The sequence below is a fragment of the Theropithecus gelada genome, chromosome 8 (genome assembly GCF_003255815.1).
Source record: "Theropithecus gelada isolate Dixy chromosome 8, Tgel_1.0, whole genome shotgun sequence".
Lineage (NCBI taxonomy): Eukaryota > Metazoa > Chordata > Mammalia > Primates > Cercopithecidae > Theropithecus > Theropithecus gelada.
The window spans coordinates 67,998,705-68,024,826 of record NC_037676.1 but is presented as its reverse complement, the minus strand read 5'-3'; the positions used below and the strand labels follow the sequence as shown (position 1 = coordinate 68,024,826).

At 39.5% G+C, this 26,122-nt stretch overlaps 1 protein-coding gene across 1 annotated transcript in view; it reads left to right on the top strand.

Moving 5' to 3' along the window:
• PDE7A (phosphodiesterase 7A) overlaps nucleotides 1–26,122 on the top strand; it is a 125,016-nt gene that overhangs the window by 73,590 nt on the left and 25,304 nt on the right. The window contains exons 4-5 of the mRNA XM_025393757.1: nucleotides 20,673–20,824; nucleotides 23,036–23,099. Coding sequence (XP_025249542.1) covers nucleotides 20,673–20,824; nucleotides 23,036–23,099 — 216 coding nt within the window. The remainder of the gene's footprint in view (nucleotides 1–20,672; nucleotides 20,825–23,035; nucleotides 23,100–26,122) is intronic.

Below are 26,122 nucleotides of genomic sequence, written 5' to 3'. Positions count from 1 at the left end.
GCATTTCTCCCAACATACCAAGCAGTGGACACCAACTGGGTGTCCTCTAATTCAGTTCCAACACTGTCTACCTGGAGGTCATGTCAGATCTCACAGGTTAAGGGCTCAGTTCCTAAACCTGCCTCCCAGCCCCCCAAACCTAGACACCAGTCACAAGTCCCAGCCTCTGGAACTTCTGATCGACCAGCTTCAGCTTGCAGTTCCCAGGACCCTCTTTTTGGGTTGGGTTAATTTGCTGGAGCAGCTCACAGAATTCAGGGAAACACTTATATTTACCAGTTTATTGTCAAGGATATTGCAAAGGATCCAGATGAAGAGATGTGTAGGGTGAGGTATGGGGGAAGGGGTGCGGAACTTCCACGCCTTCCCTGGGCCACCACCCTCCAAGAACCTCCACATGTTAAGCTATGTGGAAGCAACCAAAACCCAGTCCTGCTGGTTTTTTACGAAAGCTTTATGAGGTCAGCATTCCTTCCCCCATATTCCCCCAGGGTATGGGGCAAGACCCTCTCTGGGGAGATTCTTAAGACTCTCACAGTCAGAAAGGCCAGGAAAGACTGAAACAGGTGAAAGGAGGATAGGAGAAGATCGGAGAGATTGTTTCCTTAGCCTTAACACACCCAACATTTTAACAAAAGACTGAAACAAGGGATATAGGAGTTAGCCTTGGACTGTGGATGCAAACCAACATATACACCATAATACTACACTCCCATTAGTTAAAAACTTTTATTCAACCTGAAAGAAGGACTGTGGTTACATATACAACAGAAAGCACAGTCTCTGGTCATGCAGTTGGAAACGTATCACAACTAATCCATAAACATTCATACTATGCTGGTCATTGATGATTTATTTATGTAACAAAAATCTAAGGTTCATGCTTCATGTTTAACCTCTTTGCCCTGTGTCTGTCCCACAAAGCTGTGCATGCAGTCCTGTGTTGGTGTTGAGGGCTACAAGATTAGCCACAAATAAAGGAGCTAACTCTTTTAAGTGTATGATGCATTTAATATATACCTTTTTTAAAGAACAAGATTTGGTTGGATGTAGTGGTCCAAGTGTTGTTGTTTTGAATGGACAGAGTAATTTCTGACAAATATTTAAACTGAAAATGTTGGCATTAATACTTTTCCAAGAACCGTTGAGAAACTTCCTCAACTCTCATCCCATTTTAAAAAGATTCCTAATCCTCAGACCTGCCCTATATCTAAGTATTACACCCATTAAGGTACAGATTTGTGGTCCTCCTGCATTTAATTAACTGATTCTTGATACCCTTTCATTCAGCTAATGTTAACCTATTTGGTCTCCTGACTGATGCTGGGAAAACTTAAGTTTGAGGCACCTAATAACAATGAGCAATGGGTAGCCCCAACAAATTGGGAGGAAAAGATAATGGAGGAAGAGGAGAGAGGGGAAAATAGAGAGAGGGTGATGCATGGGAGAGAGGAAGAGACTGATGTCAGTGCTGGGCTGACCGTAGAGTGGTTTACACTGAAAGATGCCCAGAGCTTGTCTCTCTAACTTAGGCTCCATTGTTCCTAAGCATCATTTTTTACTGTGGCAGCCTCTCCTTACTAGGCTTTCTCAAGTTTCTGTTTTCACTCAGCTCCATAAAGATGACCAGGAGGCTCCTCGTTTAGGTTCCCTCTTTCGAATAAGTAACTTCAGTCGGCTAAAGTAAGAGTCTCAAATATTCCTGCAAAGATTTTCCTCTGTTCAATTAGCCATATACTTGGTCTCTTGAAATAAAATATTTTGAGTCCTAAATTAAGTGGACATGAAGTACATTCCATACTGATTTTTTTGTCAAAAATTCATCTTGGCTGGCATGGTGGCTCACACCTGTAATCCCAGCACTTTGGGAGGCCAAGGCGAGTGGATCACCTGAGGTAAGGCATTCGAGACCAGCCTGGCCAACATAGGCAAAACCCCGTCTCTACTAAAAATACAAAAATTAGCCGGGCATGGTGGCGGGCGCCTGTAATCCCAGCTATGCAGGAGGCTGAGGCAGGAGAATGGCGTGAACCCAAGGCGGAGGTTGCAGTAAGTCGAGATAGTGCCACTGCACTCCAGCCTGGGCGACAGCATGAGACTCCATCTCAAAAAAAAAAAAAAGAAAAAAAAATTCATCTCTTGTCTGCTCTAAATTTGTCTCTAAACTTAACAAATCATGCTTTAGTTACACATTATTTTTAACTTATAAGAGATACTAGTATCTTTAAACATAAAATAATTATTATAATCCCATTCTGCATGCCCATTAGAATTTCTAGTCTGATGTGTTCTTTTGAAAGATTCTGGCATGATTATTAAATAGTAATGGAAGTTGTCAGCTTGACAGTTCTCTTCATGGAATTTGCCAAAGCTCATTGACGTCATCCAGACTGGAGGGCCTGGTGTCTCTGCCAACATCTGACAAGATGTAATACAAGGAATATGTTTCTTTACAGTGTTTCTCATGTCCACATAAATGCAGTTTTTTCCATTTTCTTTTTGCTCTTGGGACACAGTAATGTTCCAGTCCATGTAAGTATGTTTTGCCCATTATCTTGAGCTCTGTATTCATTTTAACAGTTTACTTCATCCCATGCTAGGGCAGCAGAGGGACCTTTCGGGATATTTACATTGTAGCCTATATAAGCTCTTCACTTTACGCTTTTGGTTTTATTCATCTTTTTATTTCTGGTCTCTGGCAGCTTCTGGCTGACAGTAGAGACTGAGTATGTTTTTATTGCATTGGATTGACTATGGCTGTGTATCTCCTACAGTTAGATTTTACACGGGCCTGTTTGTAATTCTCTTCATATAATCTGTATTAACTGTTAACCAAGTTGAGGCTTGTTGCTTTCCTTCTGTTGAGTCATGTGTCTCCTTGTCTTTATTACAGTGACTGTATGAAAGCATACAGAATTTTCTCTAAATTTCCCTTAGTTCCTCATGTATATTTGATTTGGAGTTGTTTCCTGTTTTTCTGATAAGACTGTATTAGTTTCGTACTTAGTTGTATTATGACATGAAAGAACATGTTTCTTAAAAGCTCACGTCGTACTGATTATATTGTCTTAGTTTATCTCAGTCTTTAGTATCTGGTAACTCCCATACGAGGGTAGATTCTGTTATATTTGGAAGCTTTTAGTGCTTTTCCCCTTTAGGTGTACAAATAGTTTGCTCAGCATTTCCCTCAGCCATGCAGTTTTCTTCATTATAGTATTTTTCTCTTATCTAACTTTCATACTGTACTACATGATCATTAGTTTCCTATTCACAAGCATACTTTTTTCCAACCATTATCTTTTTGGTCTGCGAAAGCAGCTATCCATCATTTGTAATTTAGTCTCTCATTCACACTCGAGTTTGCCAGCCTGTGCTTGTAGCTGTGGTATTGTAGACTAAGGTCTTATTTGTCTGGTGTGTCTATTAAATTTTAGTTTCTTCCCAATCGTTCATTTTTGTTGGAAGTCATATCAGGTTGTTTCAAAGCCAACATTTCTTTAATAGTTCATGGCGATATCCCAGGAAACAATAATCCCATGTCCCTTTTTCCTGTCTTTTCTATCACCCATGCTCCTTTGTCCTTTCTATTATAATTCCTTACAAAGTGGTGCTTGTAGAGATTAGCACTGCTGTACTGAATTGCATTAGGAAACAGGATTCTGCCCCATGTATGTGTAGTTTTTTAAAACGTTTACATAGTTTCCAGGTGATTCAGAAGTACTTACATTTAAGAACCACTAATCTTTGTTTCTTGTTTGCCCTAAAGTTGAAGGAACAGAATGTTCTGTCTCCTAAATATCTTCCCTAACTCGATAGCATAAATTAGGGAATTGACCGATATGTATTGGACCTTAATCTTAATACAGTTTAATGGTAGTTTAATTTACTTGTGCTTTGGCAAGTTGGTAAAATTGGAAATTCAGCTTAAGGCTTTATTTTGTATGATAAGTTTTGAAGGAACTGCATTAAGACTGTGTACTTTCTTTTTCGTCTTTCTTTCTCAGCTTACTTTAATAAGGGAATTAAGAATTTAATGACTGAGGAGCTATGCTATGTTCAGCATCTGAGTCTCAGCATAAGAGGGATCCAGCATATCCCATATCCCAGCTCTGAAGAGTAAAAATATGCCTAATCCATAACAATAAGAGTAATCAATCTTTTTTTTTTTTTTTGAGACGGAGTTTACTCTTGTTGCCCAGGCTGTAGTACGATGGCACCATCTCGGCTCACCGCAACCGTCACCTCCTGGGTTCAAGTGATTCTCCTGCCTCAGCCTCCCAAGTAGCTGGGATTACAGAACTGCACCGCCACGCCTGGCTAATTTTGTATTTTTAGTACAGACAGGGTTTGTCCATGTTGGTCAGGCTGGTCTTGAACTCCCGACCTCAGGTGATCTGCCCGCCGCAGCCTCCCAAAGTGCCGGGATTACAGGCATGAGCCACCATACCTGGCTGAGTAACCTTTTTATAGGGTTTTATATCTCCCATATCCCCTATTTTATTAAATTTTTTAAAAGTAAACATTGAATTCTGCATAATCTAAAGATTAGATCAATGTTATATGTATAACAAATATTCCATCCCTTAAACAATTCTTTTGGGAGGGAATATTGGTTATACATATAACATTGATCTAATTTTTAGGTTACAAGTGGCTAGTTTATTTCTTTGGTTCATACTGAAGTTGAAGCTGTATATTCATTTTATACACACACACACATTGTTTTTATATAAAGAGATGAAGTCTCACTATGTTGCCCAGGCTGGTCTCGAACTCCTGGACTCAAGCAATCCTCCCACCTCGGCCTCCCAAAGTGCTGGGATTATAGGTGTGAGCCACCATACCTGGCCTATATATTCGTTTTATGGTAATGAGACTGTATTCATATTTTGAAATATTTTAAATGTTTCCAATTATTTCTCTAGCACATTCGTTTTCAGGATGAAGTTATACTGTCATGAAAAATAAGTCTGGATTTGTTTAAAAAAAAGGTATGAAGTATTTAAAAATATTTGATATTCATAATTATGACCATGTCTATTAATTTTAAGGCTTTTTCTTTGCCAAAAATGTGCAAAGACATACTGCATATATTATCTCATTTAATCTTTATAACAGTCTTGTGGGGCCTATTTTACAGATGAAGAAACTGAGGATTAAAGACCTTAACTAACTTGTTTAATGTCACAAAACTAGTAAAAGTGGCAGAATTGGGATTCAAACTCAGATGCGACTAAATTCCTAGGCCCCTGTGTTCTCACGTACTTTGCTGCTGTGCCTCTCCGTGTCAGCACATGCCGCTCTACTAATGACCATTGCTGCAGACACCTAGCTAATTTTCCCCCATCCATTCGTTTACGCTAAATGTAAAATTTTTTCTAAGAAAATGTGTCCTGTAGATGTAGGATAAATGTAATTACCCGATGTTAACAATAGGCTTTTAGATACCTCTTGTTCTTTTTGAAGGAAATCAAGAGAAAGAAAGAGAAGGTTAGAATATAGAACGTCTTCAGGTTTGTTTTAATGGCAGCGCCATTCAACATGACCTTGCCCTAGATTAGAATTAAAACCTTATAGGACTGAATTTTTAAAAAAATTTAAACTATAATCTCCATGGGTAATTCATGATTGGTATCTACGTGATTGTTAAGGTGGCAGATACTGTGGCTGCAGGGCTCCCTCTCGTGGACTGTTAAAGCAAATAGTGGTCGGGTCTCAAGAGCCAGAGGCTTTTCTGTTAAAGGCCTCTTTTGTGACATTGGTTGTGGGAAAACATAAGATTTGGGTAATAGAAAAGAATCTGTGGAAAAGTTAGAAGTAATACTGCTCCGGTTGTGTTGGTTCTCCAGTCCTTTTGTTTCCTTGACCTGGGGCTTGTATTTCCTGTCTACTTTCTAATATGAGGAAGGAAAAGCAAGAGAAAACCATGTCATTTACATTCGTCTGCTATCCCACTTTTTGTGATTTGGCTTAGAGAAGCTAAGAATGATTAACTGGAAGTAATATCTGTGATCAGTAAGTCACAGTGTTCATTTAGTTTTGGTGGAGGCTGGTAGTTTGTTCATGGTCACATAGTGAGGTAATGTGATATTTTAGAAAAGAGCCAGCAAAGCCAACTGCTCTTTAATAGTAACTTGATTAATTCACTGAGCCCTGTTGGCTTTCTAAGCTGGATTGGAATGTAGGTAACCATGTAAACTAGCACAAGCCTGGGACTTAAAATAAATAGTGCAGGCTTGATGGAAGCGGAGCGTTAATAAAGGCAAGTTTAATCTATTGTGTATTATGCTGTGAAATAAATAATTTGTCTTATGTTACGGAGTGAGCTCATGAGAATATTGGTAAGAGGGCCAGGCACGGTGGCTCATGCCTGTAATCCTAGCACTTTGGGAGGCCAAGGTGGGCGGATCACGAGGTCAGGAGTTCAAGAGCAGCCTGACTAACATGTGAAATCCCATCTCTACTAAAACTACAAAAACTAGCTGGGCGTGGTGGTGCATGCCTGTAATCCCAGCTGCTCGGGAGGCTGAGGCAGGAGAATTGCTTGAACCGGGACCTGGGAGGCGGAGGTTGTGATGAACTGAGATTGCACCACCGCATTCTAGCCTAGGCCACAGAGCGAGACTCCGTCTCAAAAAAAAAGAATATTGGTAAGAGGGTCAGATTTTGTGTAATAAAGCCAGAGGGTGAGCTTTTTAGTAATTGTTCAGATGAAAGTACCGGTTAAATTCTCATAGCTACTCTTGTTCCCAGTTCCTCATGTATCCTCTCTCCTGTATTCCTAAATGATGTTAATTATTCAGCTTGATATCCTTTCCTGTCTGTGGTGGCCTCTATTTGCTTTATTCACTCAGGTTTCTCCAACCCACTGACAGAACATCTGGGTGCAGCCTTCCCAGTACTACCCTTCTTCCTTTCCCCGTAATAGGAGTCTATAGGCTTTTCCAAAGTAAGAATTTTAAATGTAATCACTTTAGGAAAACAGTGTCTGTGTGATGAGAGGGGTATGGGGGCGGGGAGTAAACATGAAGAAACTAAAAATTTCCAACAGTCTTAAAGTGATCTCATTATGTTTTATCCTTGATTTATAGTTCCTGATCCCTTTTCTTAGATCATATTTTGGAAGCGATTCTAGGACAGTTCTGGAAATCTCTCTAATTTTCTTTTAATTTTCTTTCAAACTTAGTCTCCAGTTTGGCAAGGGTTTTAGACACTACTGAAGTGCACTCCTATTCCTTGTTCTACTTCTGAAGATTTATTCTAAGGGAATCTATTAGGTTGTGTACAAAAATTTAGTTATAAGGATCTTTATTGCAGAATTGTTTGTAAGCAAAATGAAAGTTTGAAACAGTTTTACAGCAAAAAGATTAAGTAAAGGATGATAATTTCATACATTAGACTAATACATGGCTAGTAAAAGTGATGTCACATATATTTATTGACATGAAAAGATAATAGATAAATTTTTGTTTTGTTTAGTTTTGTTTTGAGGAATCTCACTCTGTTGCCCAGGCTGGAGTACAGTGGCACGATCATGGCTTACTGCAACCTCTACTTCCCAGGTTCAAATGATTCTCCTGCTTCAACCTCCCAAGTAGCTGGTATTACAGGCACCCACCACGACGCCCAGATAATTTTTGCATTTTTAGTACAGACGGAATTTCACCATATTAGCCAGGCTAGTCTCGAACTCCTGACCTCAAGTGATCCGCCTGCCTAGGGCTCCCAAAGTGCTAGGATTATAGGCGTGAGCCACTGTGCCCAACTGATAAATTCTTATGTGAAAAAAATAGTGTTAACTTTCTTAGATGAAAGAAAAATTATATGTATATATATGTATAGAAAATAATTCTTTAAAAAAAAAAAATCTAGAGTACCAGGGTGTTAACAATGGTTGTTTCTAGACAGTTAAGCTCTCACGTGCAACCTTTCCCCATTCTCAAACCTAGGCTGAGCAAAAGAGGGTTTGGTATGTCTCATCCCAGAAAGGACCTTTAGGAAAAACCCCCTTTAAAAGAAAGGGGTGAATGTTGTTCAAAATGACAGAGTAAGAACCTCCAGGGGTTTATCTCTCCACTGAAACAACTACCCAAGTAGAAAAAAATGACCAGAATCAACTATTTCAGCACTCTGGCCCTGATTGGACACTTAGAGCCACCAAGAGAGTACTTGTTGAAGGGAGTGGCCACTGTGTTTTGGCAGGACAGCTTGGGTGAACCAGTAACCATCCCCCATTCCTCAGCCCTGTGGCCTGTGCGGATATGGCCCATATGCCTGCAGTATCTGGCTGAAGCCAGGGTGGGCAGTGGGGACCCTGGTGTTCTAGTCATTCTGGTGGATCCCTAAGGGACTGATGCAGATGTTTTCCCAAGATTTGGCCCTCTTGGCCTCAGGGGTTTCCCCCAGTGGCATCTTATCAGGAGATTTAAGGAGATAGTACTCTCCCGACCTCCTCACCCCCATTTTGGAGCCAGACACTTAAGGAAATCTGTGCCAGATCACTGGCTAACTGCAGAAATAATGGAACAGAAACTTCAGTGATTACATACAAGGAATAGAAAAAGGCAAACAGACAAGCAAAGGCAAAAATAATTTGGAAAAGACGTAAAATGCAAGCAAGTGCCTCCCTCAGGTCCATGGAATGAGTGGATCTGGGGGCACTACAGCAGTGTAGAGATGGACTGAATCAAGACATGTTCCTTTTGCCCCCTCTCAGACACATAATGACGGTAAGAACAGTTCTGTTTCTCCTCAAGAGAGACAGAGGCTGCCTATGGCTATGGGACAGATTCCATGGTAGGAACACCCTGAACATAGCTGGCAAGTGAGACTGATGCTGGTAGCCCTGGGGGGCTACACGCGGGATAGACCTGATTCTGGAGTGGGCTTTGCTTACCTGTGGAAGATGCAAATGCTTAAGAGTGCCATTAAAGAGCTAGAACAGAAGGTACCGCATGGATTTGGATGGCCAACTGTTGTCAGACCGAGGAACATACTGTACAGCCCATAATGGCCAGCACTGGGCAGACAGATAACCTCCTCAGAGTATAGTTTGAAAGATAAGTAGAACTGGCAATTGAAACACTGTCCGTAAGAAAGGGAGATGAAAGCACGAAGGGCTGGCTTTCTCACCATCCTGAGTGTGTGCTCACATTCAGCATGAGTGGGACTAAAGGAATGTCCCCACAAGATTTTTGTCTGTTTTTCTGGTTGATCTGGTGAAGAGGGGTTGGGGAGGCTGCTGAAATGACTATGAATTATTGCCAAGGGAGAAGTACACTGGTATAACAACTATGGTTTTTGGTTTTTTTTTTTCTTCCCCAAATCACCTAAAAACATTTTTCCCCTTACCTGATACAGTAGTCCTAGGACTACAAGTGCTGGAAGCGAGGATTATTTCTAAGCAAGAAAATATAACTGTTGTTAAGCCTTATGCCAGAATTCCTGAGGGCCTGAGGGGGGTGGATTGTGCCTTCACCCCATCTGGCAAAATTGGGGCTGAGAATGAACACACCTATTACTGCCTAGTGGTAAAAATGGTTCACTAGTTCAGAATCTTTGTAACCCTACCCTTTATGAATGGGAATGGACAGAGGGAAAGGCACTTGCTAGACTAGTATGAAAACCAGCAATCTGGACTAGCACAGAGACCAAACTTAATGCTCCTTCCAAATGTGGAAACGTTTGAGTAAAAATAAATGACAAGTGGAAAAAAGGGGGACTAATAACTGAGGGTAAATAAATGAATAAATGGATTATAAATTGAGGGAAATCAAATATTACATTAAAGGTCTTGGAGTTCGCCATATGCGGTGGCTCATGCCTGTAATCCCAGCACTTTGGGAGGCCAAGGGGGTCGGATCATGAGGTCAGGAGATTGAGATCAGCCTGGCCAATATGGTGAAACCCCATCTCTACTAAAAATGCAGAAGTTAGCCAAGCGTGGTGACACGCGCCTGTGGTCCAGCTACTCGGGAGGCTGAGGCAGAAGAATCGCTTGGACCTGGGAAGCGGAGGTTGCAGTGAGCCCAGATTGTGCCACTGCATTTCAGCCTGGGCAACAGGGCAAGACTCAGTCTGAACAAAACAACAACAACAACAACAAAACAAAGTATTGGAACAAGAGATAACATTATCTCAGCTCAGCTATTCCAGGTGCCTGAAAGGATAATGCTGTATGTTTGCCAAACTACTGCTACTTTTGGAACCTGACAAGATCTAAAAAAAAGCCTACAAACCTGTGTGGCCTCACCCTGGGAGACAGTCATGCACTGTGATGGACTGGACTAGTTATTAATAATTGTATATATTCTTTTGACGTAAAGGATCTGTGTTTGAAAACCAGGGGATGGCCTGCAATATTATATATTTTTGCCCACAGTTCCTGGCTCATAACTTCCATAGCCCTTGTTACAGTCTTTTGTTGTAATGTTGAGTGTGTCAGGCCTCAGGAAATACAATTTCTCTGACCTTCTCCTGCCCTCCTTTCACCTGCCCCAAGGTAGGACTCTAATGTTTCCCCACTTTTCTGATTGTGGGTCCTAAGACCTTCCCCAGAGAGAGTCTTGTGCTATACCTTGGGGGAAGGAATGCTGACATTATGAAGCTTCCATAAAAACCCAAGAGCACTGCGTTCAGGGAGCTTCCACATAGCTGAACACCTGCAGGTTCCTGGAGAGTGGTGCGCCTAGGGAGGGCTTGGAAGTTCTGCACCCCTTCCCCCGTACCTTGCCCTATACATCTCTTTATCTGTTTCCTCGAAATATCCTTTATCATAAGCCAGCAAAGTTTTAAAAATAAACAATCCTGGAATAGTAAAATAAGTTTCCAGAGCTTCCCCAGTGTAACACTTGGAATGTTCAGTTTCCAACAGAAAAATACAAAACATACAGGAAAATATAGCCCACAGAAAGAAAAGAATTTGATATAAACCACCCCGAAGGAAGCCCACACATTGGAATTACTAGTCAAAGATGTTAAATGAACTATCTTAAATGTTTACTGAACTGAAAGAAAACATCGACAAATAACTAAAAACAAATAAGGAAAACAGTGTATGAACAAAACGAGAATCTCAGTAAAGAGAAAGAAATTGTAAAAAGGAACCAAACAGAAATCCTAGAATTGAAAAGTAGGATAACTGAAAGGAAAAATCTGCTGTTGAAACCTTTGAGCAGGGAGAAGTGTAAGGATCAGCAAACTTGAAGGGAAGACAATTCAAACTGTCCATTCTGAGGAGTAGAAAGAAAAAAAAAAGAGAAATGAACAGAGCCTGAGAGACTGGTGGCACCATCAAGTGTACCAATACGTGAATCACTGGAATCCCAGAAAGATAAAAGGGGCAGAAAAAAATATTTGAAGAAATAAACTTCCCAAATCTGATGAAGACATGAATATGCACATCCAAGAAGCTCAGTAAATTCCAATCAGGACAAACTCAGAAATCCACACTGAGACACACTATAGTCAAACTGTTGAAACCCAAAGAGTAAGAATTTTGAAATCAGCAAGAGAGAAGCAATGGTCTTGTACAAGGGATTCTCAATAAGATTAATCACTGATTTCTCATTAAGAACCTTGGAGGCCAGAAGGGAGTAAAATAACATATTGTCAATCCTGAAAACAACAAAAACTGTCAACCACGAATTCTATATTTGGCAAAACTATTCTTGAAGAATGAAGGGGAGTTTAACTTATTTCCAGACAAAGAAAAGTTGGGGGGAGTTCATTACCAGTAGACCTGTCCTACAAAAAAATGGTAGATTCAGCACAGTGGCACATGCCTATAATCCTAGCTACTCAGGAAGCTAGGGAAAGATCTCTTGACCTCAGGAGTTCAAGGCCAGCCTAGGTGACATGGTGAGATCTCCATTTCAAAGAGAATAAGAAATGCTAAATGGAGTTCTTTATGATGACATAAAAGGGTATTAACAGTTACCCAAAGCCATAAGAGGAAATAAAGAACACTGGTAATGGTAACTACACAGGTAAATATGTAAACCAGTATTGTATTTTTGGTTTATAACATCTCTTTTACTTCCTATATGATTTAAAAGGCAAATACATATAACAATAATTATGTCTGTGGTAATGGGCACACACATATAAAGATGTAACTTGTGGCAATAACAATAGAAAGGGGGAGGATTGGAGATGCATAGGAGCAGTGTTTGTATACTATTGAAATTAAATTGGTATTATTCAAACTAGGTCTTTATAAGTTTAAGGTGTTAATTGTAATCCCCAGAGTAACCACAAAGAAAATTTAAAAATACACAAAACAGGAAAGAAGGGAATCAAAATGATGCACACACACACACACACACACAAAATCAACTAAATTTTAAAAAGCCAATAATGTGCCAGGCATGGTGGCTCACGCCTGTAATCCCAGCACTTTGGGAGGCTGAGGCAGGTGGATCACCTGAGTTCAGGAGTTCAAGACCAGCCAGGCCAACATGGCGAAAACTCATCTCTACTAAAGATATAAAAATTAGCCAGGCGTGGTGGCGCACACCTTGTAGTCAGTCCCAGCTACTCGGGAGGCTGAGGCAGGAGAATCACTTGAATCTGGGAGGCAGAGGTTGAGTGAGCCGAGACCACACCACTGCACTCGAACCTGGGCAACAGAGCAAGACTGTGTCTCAAATAAATAAACAAACAAACAGGCAATAATGGAAGTTGGTTTTTGTTTGTTTGTTTTTTTTGAGATGGAGTATTGTTCTGTTGCCAGGCTGGAGTGCAGTGGCACGATCTCGGCTCACTCAACCTCTGCCTCCCGGGTTCAAGTGATTCTCCTGCCTCAGCCTCCCAAGTAGCTGGGACTACAGGCACATGCCATCACGCCCAGCTAATTTTTGTATTTTTAGTAGAGACGGGGTTTCACACCTTCTAGACCTCGTGATCCACCCGCCTCAGCCTTCCAAAGTGCTGGGATTACAGGCGTGAGCCACCACACCTGGCCTAATGGAAGAATTAAGGAACAAAAAACAAGGCATATAGAAGACAAATAGTGGCCAGGCATGGTGGCTCATGTCTGTAATCCCAGCACTTTGAGAGGGCGAGGCGGGTGGATCATGAGGTCAGGAGTTCGAGACCAGCCTGGTCAACATGGTGAAACCCTATCTCTACTAAAAATACAAAAATTAGCTGGGCATGGTGGTGGGTATCTGTAATCCCAACTACTCAGGAGCCTGAGGCAGGAGAATGGTTTGAACCCAGGAGGCAGAGATTGCAGTGAGCCGAGATTACACCATTGTACTTCACCCTGAGCGACAGGGTGAGACTCTGTCTCAAAAAAAAAAAAAAAGAAGACAATGTATAACAAAATGGCAGAAGTAAATCCTTCTTTATTGAAATTGCATTAAATGTCAGTGGATTACATTTTTCTCTATTTTATTTTTATTTATTTATTCATTGAGAAACAGGGTCTCATTCTGTTGCCTAGGCTGGAGTGCAGTGATGGAATCTCAGCTCACTGCAACTTCTGCCTCTTGGACTGCAGGCATGTACCACCACACCCAGCTAAATTTTTCTCTTTAAAGGCAGAGATGGGCAGATTGGGGGGGGGGGAAAGATTGTATGCTGTATTAAAGAGATTCACTTCACTTTAAATATAAGGACACAAAGAGGCTGAAAGTAAAAGAATGGGAAAGGAGATATGTGATGGTTAATACTGAGTGTGAACTTGATTGGATTGAAGGATGCAAAGTATTGATCCTGGGTGTGTCTGTGAGGGTGTTACCAAAAGAGGTTAACATTCGAGTCAGTGGGCTGGGAAAGGCAGACCCACCCTCAATCTGAGGGGGGCACCATCTAATCAGCTGCCAGTGCAGCTACAATATAAAGCGAGCAGAAAAACATGGAAAGACTAGACTGGCCTAGCCTCCCAGCCTACATCTTTCTCCTGCGCTGGATGCTTCCCACCCTCAAACATCAGATTCCCAAGTTCTTCAGTTTTGGGACTCAGACTTGCTTTCCTTGCTCCTCAGTTTGCAGACGCCCTATTGTGGGACCTTGTGATCACGTGAATTAATACTTAATAAACTCCCCTTTAGAGGGACAGAAGTAATCTAGAGAACCCTAATATAATATACCATGCAGATAATAACCAAAAGAGATCTGGGGTGACTATATTATTATTGGCAGACAGTATACACTTTAAGTTTTGAAAAAAAGGTTATCAGATAAAGGGCATTGTATATTGATAAAAGTTTCAATCCAGCAGGAAGATATAATAATTATAAACACATACATATATCTAACAATGAATATCCACAATATATGAAGCAAAATTTGACAGAATTTAAGAGAGAGACAATTCTACAATAATGAGGACTTGAATACCCCACTTTCAATAATGGATAGGACAATCAGATAGAAGAGTAATAAGGAAATCGAGCACCCAAGCAATAATCCAGTTAGAGGTAACAGACACAGCACTCAACAGCAGAGCACAAATTCTTCTCAAGGGCACATTGAATAGACCATATATTAGGACGCAAAGAAGTCTTAATTTTTCTTTTTTAAAGCTTAGGGGTGGGTGAGGGTGGGGAGCTCACCCTGAAGTACAAAGCTAAATATTTCACTTTCCACAGGGTCTAGGATCTGGGTTAAACAGGGTCCAGTGCAGTCTCTTTGGGCCCAGTATGGCTTAGAGAAATAGCAGAGGCATGATCCTAAGAAGCAGTCTATCTCTGGCAGAGAAGGAGAGAACCATTTGGGGAGTAGAGCTCAGACGGATTTCCTCTGCTGTCTTCCAAGACCTCCCTTTTATTCCCATTAAGAACTTGGTACAAAGAATTGGTCCAGGAAAATTTAGCTCATTCAATAATGACTTTTAAAAAAGGAAACTGGCACAGAAGATAATTTAAGTAAAACAGAGGAAGAGAGCAGCAGAATTTAATGACTGGAGAGCACTTAATGGAAAAGTGCTGCCATAGAACTAATGAAAATTGTGACTAAATTTCCTACCACTCAAAAAATTAAATGAAACAATAGCTTTACTATAAAGCACAAATTTAAGAGCTCAGTGAAGAGATGATAAGACAACAAAAGGAGTTGAGTTGCATTAAACATGTACTCTCAGAATCAGAAAATAGTAGAAGTAAAATTTAAATATATCACGGAAAGGAAGACAGATTTGGAAGGTGACAAGATAGAATTTATACTGAATACAATAATGGATATAGTGGATAGAAATGAGAAAAGCAAATAGTTAAAAAGAATTGGAGAGAAAGTGAGATAGAAAACAGATAAAGGTGTTTCAATATAAGCAGTTTAGAGTCTCTGATTTTAAAAAGCTAAAATAGTGGAACAGAGTAGATATTTAGAGATATAAGCCAAGAAAACTTTCCAGAAATAACAGAAGATTTAAATTTGCATATTGAAAGAACATACCAGGCAAAAATGACCCAAAATAGTTAACAATGAGATATATCTTAGTAAAGTAATTGGCCTTTAAGAGAATTCTGTGGGCGGCCATACAAAAATACCTAGTCACTTATAAGGGAGAAGGTAACAGGTTTGCCTCAGATTTTGCAAGTTTCAGTGCCAGAGATAATGAACCAATACCTTCAAAGAAATTCAAGAAAGGAAAAGGAGAACCAAGAAAGACAAAAGACTACTGAAAAAAAAATTTGAACATTCAATAATATATTACGAGTGAAATATATTGCTGTGAGATAATTTTGTTTTCATGAGCACTTTAGGATACTAGTAGAGGATAAACACAAGCAAATAGATAACTGGGGAAATTAAGATAAAAGGACTCACATTATTGACTATATCCAATTTCTACAGCTAAGCCTAAAATGAAAGAGATTAGAGTGAAAGGAAAAAAAAATGTGCTCTGGTAACTAACAATACTGGAAGAGGATAGGGGAAAAAAGCTGACTTATAGAGTGACTTCCTCATGTGCAATAATTGAAAATTAAAGGATGGTATCTCAAGCTGAAAAATCAAGTAGTAGAAATATAAGCATATTTAACTAAACAAAGGTATTCTTGCAAACTGTAAAACTCTAGTAGTGCCCTTCAGTAGAAGACTGGTTAAATAGATTATAATTCATCAGTATTATAGAATACTTTACAGCCTTATAAAAGAACGGGGAAAGTGTCTGTGCACTGACAGGGAGAGTGGTCCACAATAAATTAAAAAGCAAGATGCAGAACAGGTTGTAAACTATGCTACCATTTATGTAAAATAAGTATACAAATAATATATGTTTCTATATATTTAATTTTTTAAAAGGAAGGGCTGGGCACAGCGGTTCATGCCTGTAATCCCAGCACTTTGGGAGGCCGAGGAGGACAGATCAGCTGAGGTCGAGAGTTCGAGACCAGACTGACCAACATGGACAAACTCCGTCTCTACTAAAAATACAAAATTAGCTGGGCATGGTGGCCCATGCCTATAATCCCAGCTGCCTGAGAGGCTGAGGCAGAATTGCTTGAACCCGGGAGGCAGAGGTTGCAGTGAGCCGAGATTGCGCCATTGCACTCTAGCCTGGGCAATAAAAATGAAACTCCGTCTCAAAAAAAATAAAAAATAAAAAACCTCAGGCAGGATACAATAGAAACTTTAAGATAAAAGTTACCAGGCTTGCGAGTGGTTGTATGGGGGACACGTAGAGGGTTGAATCGTTCACTGTTATTTTCTTGTTTTGGAAGTGCGAATGCATTACATATTCAAAGATTAGATTAATGAAAACAGTCAAACCAGACATCTCCCGAAAGTTCTGGTCCTCTATTAAATCTTAGACAAAACTTTGAGGTAGTTTTAGTTGGCATCTCTGCAAAATCTCATGGGATTTTCATTTTTTTCCAGAATATAATCTTGTTACATGTAGGCTTCCTATATGAGGCCCTCAGACCCTGCAGGTGAAGAACACACTTTTCCTTGAATGATCTGCCATTTCATCTAGACAGGCTCCCTGTCTGTCCTTTCTTGTCTGTGACATAATCAGTAATTGATAAGGGTGGTTCTGGATCATTAAGTGAAGGTCCATTTCTTATCCTGTTATGTAGGTTTCTTTATGAGATTAATCTTGGAAGGCATTGGGCTCCCATGATGAGTGATCATTTCCATGTGAGTCAATATCCAATACTCATTTGCAGCTTAACTTGGTCAAAATAGAACTCTTGATAGTGAATCTTAACTTCAGGGCTCTGTGAAACAGGAAACAGATTTTTTTTTTTTTTCAGTTAAGTAAAATGAGATATCAGAAGGTTATGACTTGTCAGAAGTTGCCCAGAAATAAGAGTTAGGCAGGGGAGGATACAACCATGATTTCATGGATGGGGCCTTGGCTCCCAGACAGTACCGATTGACTTAACCATTGACAGTATGTATCCTACCATGGTGATAGAGCACAGTGGATTGAATTGTTGGAGTTTCCCCCTCAAATTAGGCTAATTCATGTTTTGGACCTTATGCAGTTGTCCTTGCAAATAGATTCTCAAATTCACACACACACACACGCACACACACGTTCTACTACACATATATACATACAATGTGATCCTAATACACACACACACACACACAGAGCAATCTTAATTGCCAGTAATAAAATTGTTACCTTTTTTGTGTAATTTAAGATAAATCAAAGGGAATGCCCATGAAGTGGCACTCATGACCTTAAACTCTGCTTTAGGTTACTTTTTCTTTTATTTATTTTTTATTATACTTTAAGTTCTAGGGTACATGTACACAACGTGCAGCTTTGTTACATATGTATACATGGGCCATGTTGGTGTGCTGCACCCATTAACTCATCATTTACATTAGGTATTTCTCCTAATGCTATCCCTCCCCACTCTGCCCACCCCATGACAGGCCCTGGTGTGTGACGGTCCCCTTCCTGTGTCCAAGTGTTCTCATTGTTCAGTTCCCACCTATGAGTGAGAACATGCGATGTTTGGTTTTCTGTCCTTGCGATAGTTTGCTGAGAATGATGGTTTCCGGCTTCATCCATGTCCCTACAAAGGACACAAACTCATCCTTTTTTATGGCTGCATAGTATTCCATGGTGTATATGTGCCACATTTTCTTAATCCAGTCTATCACGGATGGACATTTGGGTTGGTTCCAAGTCTTTGCTATTGTGAATAGTGCCACAGTAAACATACGTGTACATGTGTCTTTATAGCAGCATGATTTATAATCCTTTGGGTATATACCCAGTAATGGGATGGCTGGGTCAAATGGTATTTCTAGTTCTAGATCCTTGAGGAATTTCCACACTGTCTTCCACAATGGTTGAACTAGTTTACAGTCCCACCGGTGTAAAAGTGTTCCTATTTCTCCACATCCTCTCCAGCACCTGTTGTTTCCTGACTTTTTAATGATTGCCATTCTAACTGGTGTGAGATGGTATCTCATTGTGGTTTTGATTTGCATTTCTCTGATGGCCAGTGATGATAAGCATTTTTTTCATGTGTCTGTTGGCTGCATAAATGTCTTCTTTTGAGAAGTGTCTGTTCGTATCCTTTGCCCACTTTGCCAAGACAATCCTAAGCTAAAAGAACAAAGCTGGAGTCACGATACCTGACTTCAAACTATACTACAAGGCTACAGTAACCAAAACAGCATGGTACTGGTACCAAAACAGAGATATAGACCAATGGGACAGAACAGAGCCCTCAGAAATAATACCACACATCTACAACCATCTGATCTTTGACAAACGTGACAAAAACAAGAAATGGGGAAAGGATTTCCTGTTTAATAAATGGTGCTGAGAAAACTGGCTAGCCGTATGCTGAAACTGGATCCCTTCCTTACACCTTATACAAAAATTATTTCAAGATGGATTAAAGACTTAAATGTTAGATCTAGAACTATAAAAACCCTTGAAGAAAACCTAGGCAATACCATTCAGGACATAGGCATGGGCAAGGACTTCATGACTAAAACACCAAAAGCAACGGCAACAAAAGCCAAAATTGACAAATGGGATCTAATTAAACTAAAGAGCTTCTGCACAGCAAAAGAAACTACCATCAGAGTAAACAGGCAACCTACAGAATGGGAGAAAATTTTTGCAATCTACTCGTCTGACAAACGGCTAATATCCAGAATCTACAAAGAACTCAAACAAATTTACAAGAAAAAAACAACCCCATCAAAAAGTAGGTTACTTTTTCATAATAAATACAGTACAACTCTTCTGCAACATTTTCTAAAAGTTTTCTAAGTGTGTTGGCTCTGATGCATTAATGCATTACTATTAGGCTTTGGAATACAAGTACATGACTGTACTGAAAGTCATCATTTGTTCAAGGAGACAAAAAAGTAATTATAATGTCAGAAGTACGATTATAGATGAATGCACAGGGAGCTTTGGGAAGCCAGAGGGGGTGCTTCCCGCCTCTTCAAGATAGGGGCAGTGTACTAAATGTGCTTCCCAGGGTAGGTGATACCTGAGTCAAGTCTGCAAAGAGCCAGACTTGGAACATGAAGCCTTCTCTTCCAGGCTAAGGAAATGAAGTTCATATTAAGATGATGAAGAGCCATGAAATGCTTTTACTTAGAGCAAGATGAGCAGATTCAGAATTTCTGAGAATTACCTGGTAGCATACCTCCAAGCAATGGGAGCAGCATCAATTTTACCACCCTTGACATGGCTACCATTTAACACCTGCTGTGACTCTGACTTGTATATATATAATCTCATTTAATCCAGCACCCCTTAAATTAGATATTACTGCCATTATACAGATAAGGAAACCCAGGGCTAGAGGTTAATAGAGGAGTGAGTGACTGGACATGCAACAGAGAATATGTTTGATTACCTTCCATTTCACCTGGTGATTCTAAATTAAGAGAGATGATTTATTGATCCTCAGTCTTGATTTTCCTATTTTATATTGTGAACATTTTACTGAATTTGGTTTGATTTTAGAGTCTAAAGATAACGTACATTCCCTGCAAGATAGATTTTAACCCAGATCTGTCATTTTATCTGGTGCCCAATCCAAGGAACTCTGGTTATTTTAACACTAGAGGGAAAAAATGGCTGTGTTAGACTCACTGAAAGAGAACATTCCAGTCTCTAATGTAGAACTGCATCTTTTCTAGAGCATATCATCTTAAATAATTTTTATCCCTATCCTTTAGAACACTTATAGGATATAAACCACTTTGCTCCCCCTTCTGTCTCCTTTTCCTCTTAATTATCTTAAGTAAATATTTGAAATGATACGTCATTGGGATATGAAATGTTTTACTTTGTAATTGTTAAAATCTCATGTGTAACTTAGGACCTGGCTTTTCTAGTAGTTTAAAACTAGGTTTTCTTCCTGTTTTTGCTCCATGTTTATGTGGTGTATTGAAGCAAAAGAGTTAAGAGGTGATAGCGTTTTAAAGTTAAAAAAAAAAAAACCCTGATTATTAATCTCGCCGGTCTTCATTGGCTTTCTAAATGCTGTCAAAATTGGCCATTGACCTTCATCCTTAGTTCTTTCATTGAAAATAGAAATGTAATAGAGTAAGAACTCACTTTAAAAAAAAGAAAATAGAAATAAAGTATCGCTTCTCTACTGAAAATGTGGTATAATTATTTAAATGAATTTTTAAAAATACTTGTACATAACTAAAAGTGGTATTGCAAAGATAGCATGTATATAATTATAACTTGCTGTACTCACCTTTTATTCTTTTTATTTCAGCTCAATCTGAAATTGAAGTGTCTGTCTCTGCAAGGAATATCAGAAGGCTACTAAGTTTCCAGCGATATCTTAGATCTTCACGCTTTTTTCGTGGTACTACGGTTTCAAATTCTCTAAACATTTTAGATGATGATTATAATGGACAAGCCAAGGTATGTATAGTTTTTGTAAGAAAACATTAATTTTTTGATAAGTTTACTGAAGCCCTTTATTCTCCATACAGTAATGATTTATAGAGTCTTTTTGTCTGTCGGTGAAAAGCAGTTAAGCCCGTTTTCCAGGTTTTTTTTCTTTAGAGCAGCTGTTTGTTTTATAATTAGACATTACAGAGCAAGGGAAATTTCTGAAACAACTAAAGTAGTGACAGTGTTTTCATTTGTTATTATAACATTACATAACAAGGAGATCAATAGAACATTAAACTGTAAGATCTCACAGAATTGTAATGCTGGGAAGAATCTTAGAGATTATCTGATCTCATCATGTCCATATTCCATCAATAAGGAAACTGAGTCCAATAGAGCATGAGGGACTTGTTTACGCTCACCCAGCTGGTTAGAGGTAAACCTAGCACGGGAAGTTACATCTCTCTCTTTCTTTTGTGTGTGTGTGTGTGTGTGTGTGTGTGTGTGTATTAATAACATCTTTTCACAAAGGTCTCGTGACTTCCAATCAAATAAGTTTTCATAGTCTCTTGCATGGAGAGAGATTTTTGAGGGTTTAGATGTATCATAATTAAACTTGTCAATTGTGAGCATTATTTACTTCATCTTTTTATATAATTTAAAAAGAAATGTCTTACTGAACATCAGGGTTAAATGAGCTTGTTTTTGACCAAATGAGGATTTTAAATAGTATTAAATGTTCAATGTATTTTAAGTTATTCTTTAACTTAATATTTACAGGCCAGATTTTTGAGTTTGCGTAGATAAGTTTTTAAGTTGTGTAGCTAAAGCTGAGGTGTCTTCTTTACAGTTACATGAAAGTGAAAAAAATTACTTCCCTGTTTAGTAAAAGAAATCAGTGGAAAGTGTTCATGCTTGCTTTAAATGTTAAAACGTTTACAAGTTCTGCCTTTTAGAATGAGAATATCTCTGTGTCATTTGTTGTTATTAGTACTGTCGTAATTAATGATTTCTACTAGTAGTATCTTAGTGTTGCTCATGTCAGTGTATTCATAAATGTATGCAACAGTGAACTTTTGGATATAAAATATAAGGTTTTTTTCCTAGAAAAAGTCCACAGAATGTTCAGGTTAAGAATGTATGGTATAAAAATATTTGGTTTTTAGGGTCTTTGTGGAATTTATTTGCTTGGCTGAGGTACACATTATCCTAAAAGTTAATGTAGTAAATTGTATTATTTTATAAGCATATTTAGATAATGTAAATAAATATCCATAAGTTAGAAATGTTTTTTTAAAAACTGAACAACAAATAATTTAAGCATGGTGTGGTATCAGTGTCAGATGCCTACGTTCTAGAAACAGACTACCTAATTTAAGATCCCAGCTCTATCACTTTATAGCTGAGCAAGTTAGTTATTTTTTGCTTGTTTCTACGTCACTAAAATGAGAATTGAAAACAATGCTTGGGCCGGGTGCAGTGGCTCATGCCTGTAATCCCAGCACGTTGGGAGGCCAAGTTGTGAGAATCACTTGAGCCTAGGAGTTTGAGACCAGCCTGGGCAGCATGATGAGACCTTGTCTCTACAAAAAAAAAAAAAAAAATTCAGCCAGGTGTGGTAACACATGCTTGTAGTCCCAGCTTCTCAGGAGGCTGAGACAGGAGGATTGCTTGAGTCCAGGAGGTCGAGACTGCAGTAAGCTGTCTTGTTTGTGCCCCTGCACTCCAGCCTTGGTGACAGTGAGTGTGAGACCCTGTCTCAAAAAAAGAAAAAAGAAAACATCTGATGGTGTTGTTCCAAGTAGTAAAAGAGTGAGTAAGGTCACTTATAACAGTACCTGGAATAGTAAATACTCAATAGTGTAACTTATTTTTATTAAATTGTTTGCAATTTAATTTCTCAACCATACAACATTTGAACCACACTTCTGTGATGTTAAGTGATACTAGAATTCTTAAAGGTTTGCGGGACTATCGCAATAAGTTGGGAAACATAACCTTCCTGTGCATTCATTAATTGAAACACAAAATAATGTTTCATTTTTCAAATGGAGTTTATCCCTTTGAGCATTGTTTTGGAGCCAGTTGAAAAAGTCACGATTTAAAAGAAAAATGATACTTGTATTTTTTAAAGGAAATCAATCACTTTACATTTTCATTAACTTCTCTATGGAATATCTCCAAAAGACAATGTTATTGAAATTAAATTACAGTAGAAATGTTTGGTTTTCATTTCAGTGTATGCTGGAAAAAGTTGGAAATTGGAATTTTGATATCTTTCTATTTGATAGACTAACAAATGGTAAGTGAAGAATTTGACTTGCTCAAGTTAATGTAGTCTAGATTACTGCATTGATGGTGCAGCCACTGGTGCGTTGCTTTCATTTACTGTACGAAGGTTGTGAGCCCTCTGCTGGAAGAGAGAGTGTGTTAGTCCATTTTCACGCTGCTGATAAAGATGTACCCGAGACTGGGTAATTGATAAAGAAAAAGAGGTTTAATGGACTCACAATTCCATGTGGCTGGGGAGGCCTCACAATCATGGTGGAAGGTGAAAGGCACATCTTACATGTCGGCAGGCAAGAGAGAAATGAGAGCCAAGCAAAAGGGTAAACCCCTTATGAAATCATCAGATCTCATTAGACTTATCCACTACCACCAGAGCAGTATGGGGGAAAGCACCTCCATGATTCAATTATCTCCCACCGGGTCCCTCCCACAACACATGGGAATTATGGGAACTACAATTTAAGATGAGATTTGGCTGGGGACACAGCCAAACCATATCAGGGAGCATCATTTTTTCTCTTTTTAAGTGACTTTTCTAAAAGTCCACAGAATCAGTCTCATATATACTTGGCTGATTGGCTGGCAATTGCTGCTGCTATTATTAATAATAACTCAGAATAAACATTATTATCTCATTTTTTTTATTTTTCTTTTTTGGTTTCTTTTAGATTGTGGCCATTTACAATGACATCTGATATTGTATGCCTGTTTTGATTGCCCCCGCTGAGTGGTGGATTAACCACCTTTTGGCACATCCTGACCAACAGCAGTGGTTCCTTGCTTTCAGATGGAGAATGGGGAAGAGCTGTAGCTTCTTTAGGAGGGCTTATCAGAATCTGCAGAGTATGGATGATTTGGGGAAAAATGCCCACAGGTGATTCTAATCTGCTTACCCACTCCTGAGTTTAGTTTGGTTCTGGATGGAGGGGTCATGTTTTCTTGTTCTCTTTGGGAACAGGAAAATGTTCCGTAGGAAAAGGAACAGGGAATCACTCTTATTTAGGATAAAATTGTGGGCGTAATTATTGGTGGTACAGTTGAGAACCGCCAAACTTTAGGCAGTTGTACCTTTTAGTATAGCTTTAGTATACCTTTTAGTATATTTGGGTAGCTTTTCTAGAAATACAATTTCCTTTTTTCAAGAAAGTGTTCGTTTCCATTTTTTAAAAAGTTCCTTCGTGCCTGTTTTGTTTGTTTGTTTGTTTGTTTGTTTGTTTTTTGAGACGGAGTCTTGCTCTGTCGCCCAGGCTGGAGTGCAGTGGCGCAATCTCGGCTCACTGCAAGCTCCGCCTCCGGGTTCACGCCATTCTCCTGCCTCAGCCTCCCAAGTAGCTGGGACTACAGGCGCCCGCCACTGCGCCCGGCTAATTTTTTCTATTTTTAGTAGAGACGGGGTTTCACCATGGTCTCGATCTCCTGACCTTGTGATCCACCCGCCTCGGCCTCCCAAAGTGCTGGGATTACAGGCGTGAGCCACCGCGCCTGGCCTGTTTGTTTGTTTGTTTTTAAACACAACTAAGCATCTCTTATTTTGAAATGTTTTGTTGATTTATGTTCTTATTCACTGGTAAAAGCAGTTCAACTAGGCCGGGCGCAGTGGCTCACGCCTGTAATCCCTGCAATTTGGCAGGCCAAGGCTGGTGGATCACGTGAGATCAGGAGTTTAAGAGCAGCCCAGCCAACATGGCAAAACCCCATCTCTACTAAAAATACAAACATTGGCTGGGTATGGTGGTGCATGTCTCTAATCCTAGCTACTTGGGAGGCTGAGGCAGGAGACTTACTTGAATCTGGGAGGTGGAGGTTGCAGTGAGCTGAGATTGCGCCATCTCACTCCAGCCTGGGCAATAGAGCGAGACTGTCTCAAAAAAAAAAAAAAAAAAAAAAAAAGCAGTTCAACTAGTCATTTGCCCCAGAGCAGAAAGTACACCAAGAGGAAATCAGTACTGACTTTAGAATAATGAAACCACTGCTGTACTTTGAAATCACCTGCTTTTTCTTATTGCTTTGGAATGAAGTGTCTTTGATAAGGATGCCAAATATGTAAAATGAACAAGCAAATTACAACTTTATTTTTCTCAGGAATCAATGTGGGTCTCTTAGTATCACTCCATTATTCTCTCTAAGTTGCATGGCAATGCCTAATGGAAATACCTTTGTCTATACCTTCTGTTTGCTTATGCAGTGTTGACAGAAAATAAATCGGACTGATCCTAGGCAAAATTGTGAAGACAGTGAAGTTTGCCTTTATCAGCAAAGCCACCCTCCTGCCTCCCTGCCTTTTTATTCCTCCCCTTTGCTATCTCTCTTCTACTTTTCCTTTGCCCTTGGTGATTAAGTGTTCTGTACTTCTCCCTGCCCCCACCTTGGCCTGTACACACAGGAAAGGCTCTGATATCATTTACACAGTTAGCCTTCCCTTGGCCTTTCTCCTTTTTGAAAATATAGGTAGGTGAAATATCAGGTGGCCCACCTTTTTCTTGCTCAGGGAAATTCCCCTTTCCTAACTTAACACAAATATTACTTTAGGTATTATCTCAAGACAAATATAGATTAAACAATGCCACCCTTAACACTTTCAAAGTTTAGCCTTACATAAACTCTCACAGCTCATAGCCTATTATTAGTCTACTGGGACACTTGTCACTCATTGAAATAGTTGATTGTTCTTCTCTAAATTTTATTTTTAAAAAGTACATACTCTGCTAGTTGGGGGCATGGTGATGAAAGCGGCGTGAGCTCAGCAGTGCACTGGATGGGCAGAAGAAATAGCTAGCAGGCCACAGTAGTTAACTAAGCACTTCGCTTTCCTTTTGATCACCTCACTCCTTAAACGGGATTTGTGGACAGGGTGGCTACATGGTTTCCCCTTAGGGCTCGTCCCAAATCATTAGGGTTTAGTAGAAACCACTCATGGTTAGCTACTCACCTTTGATTTTAGAGGTTGAGATTTATACATTCAGTTAACTACAGCTATTTAAAAGCTCAGGAATTTTCTACTTAAGGAGATATTTTGGGGAACAAATGGGCAGAAGA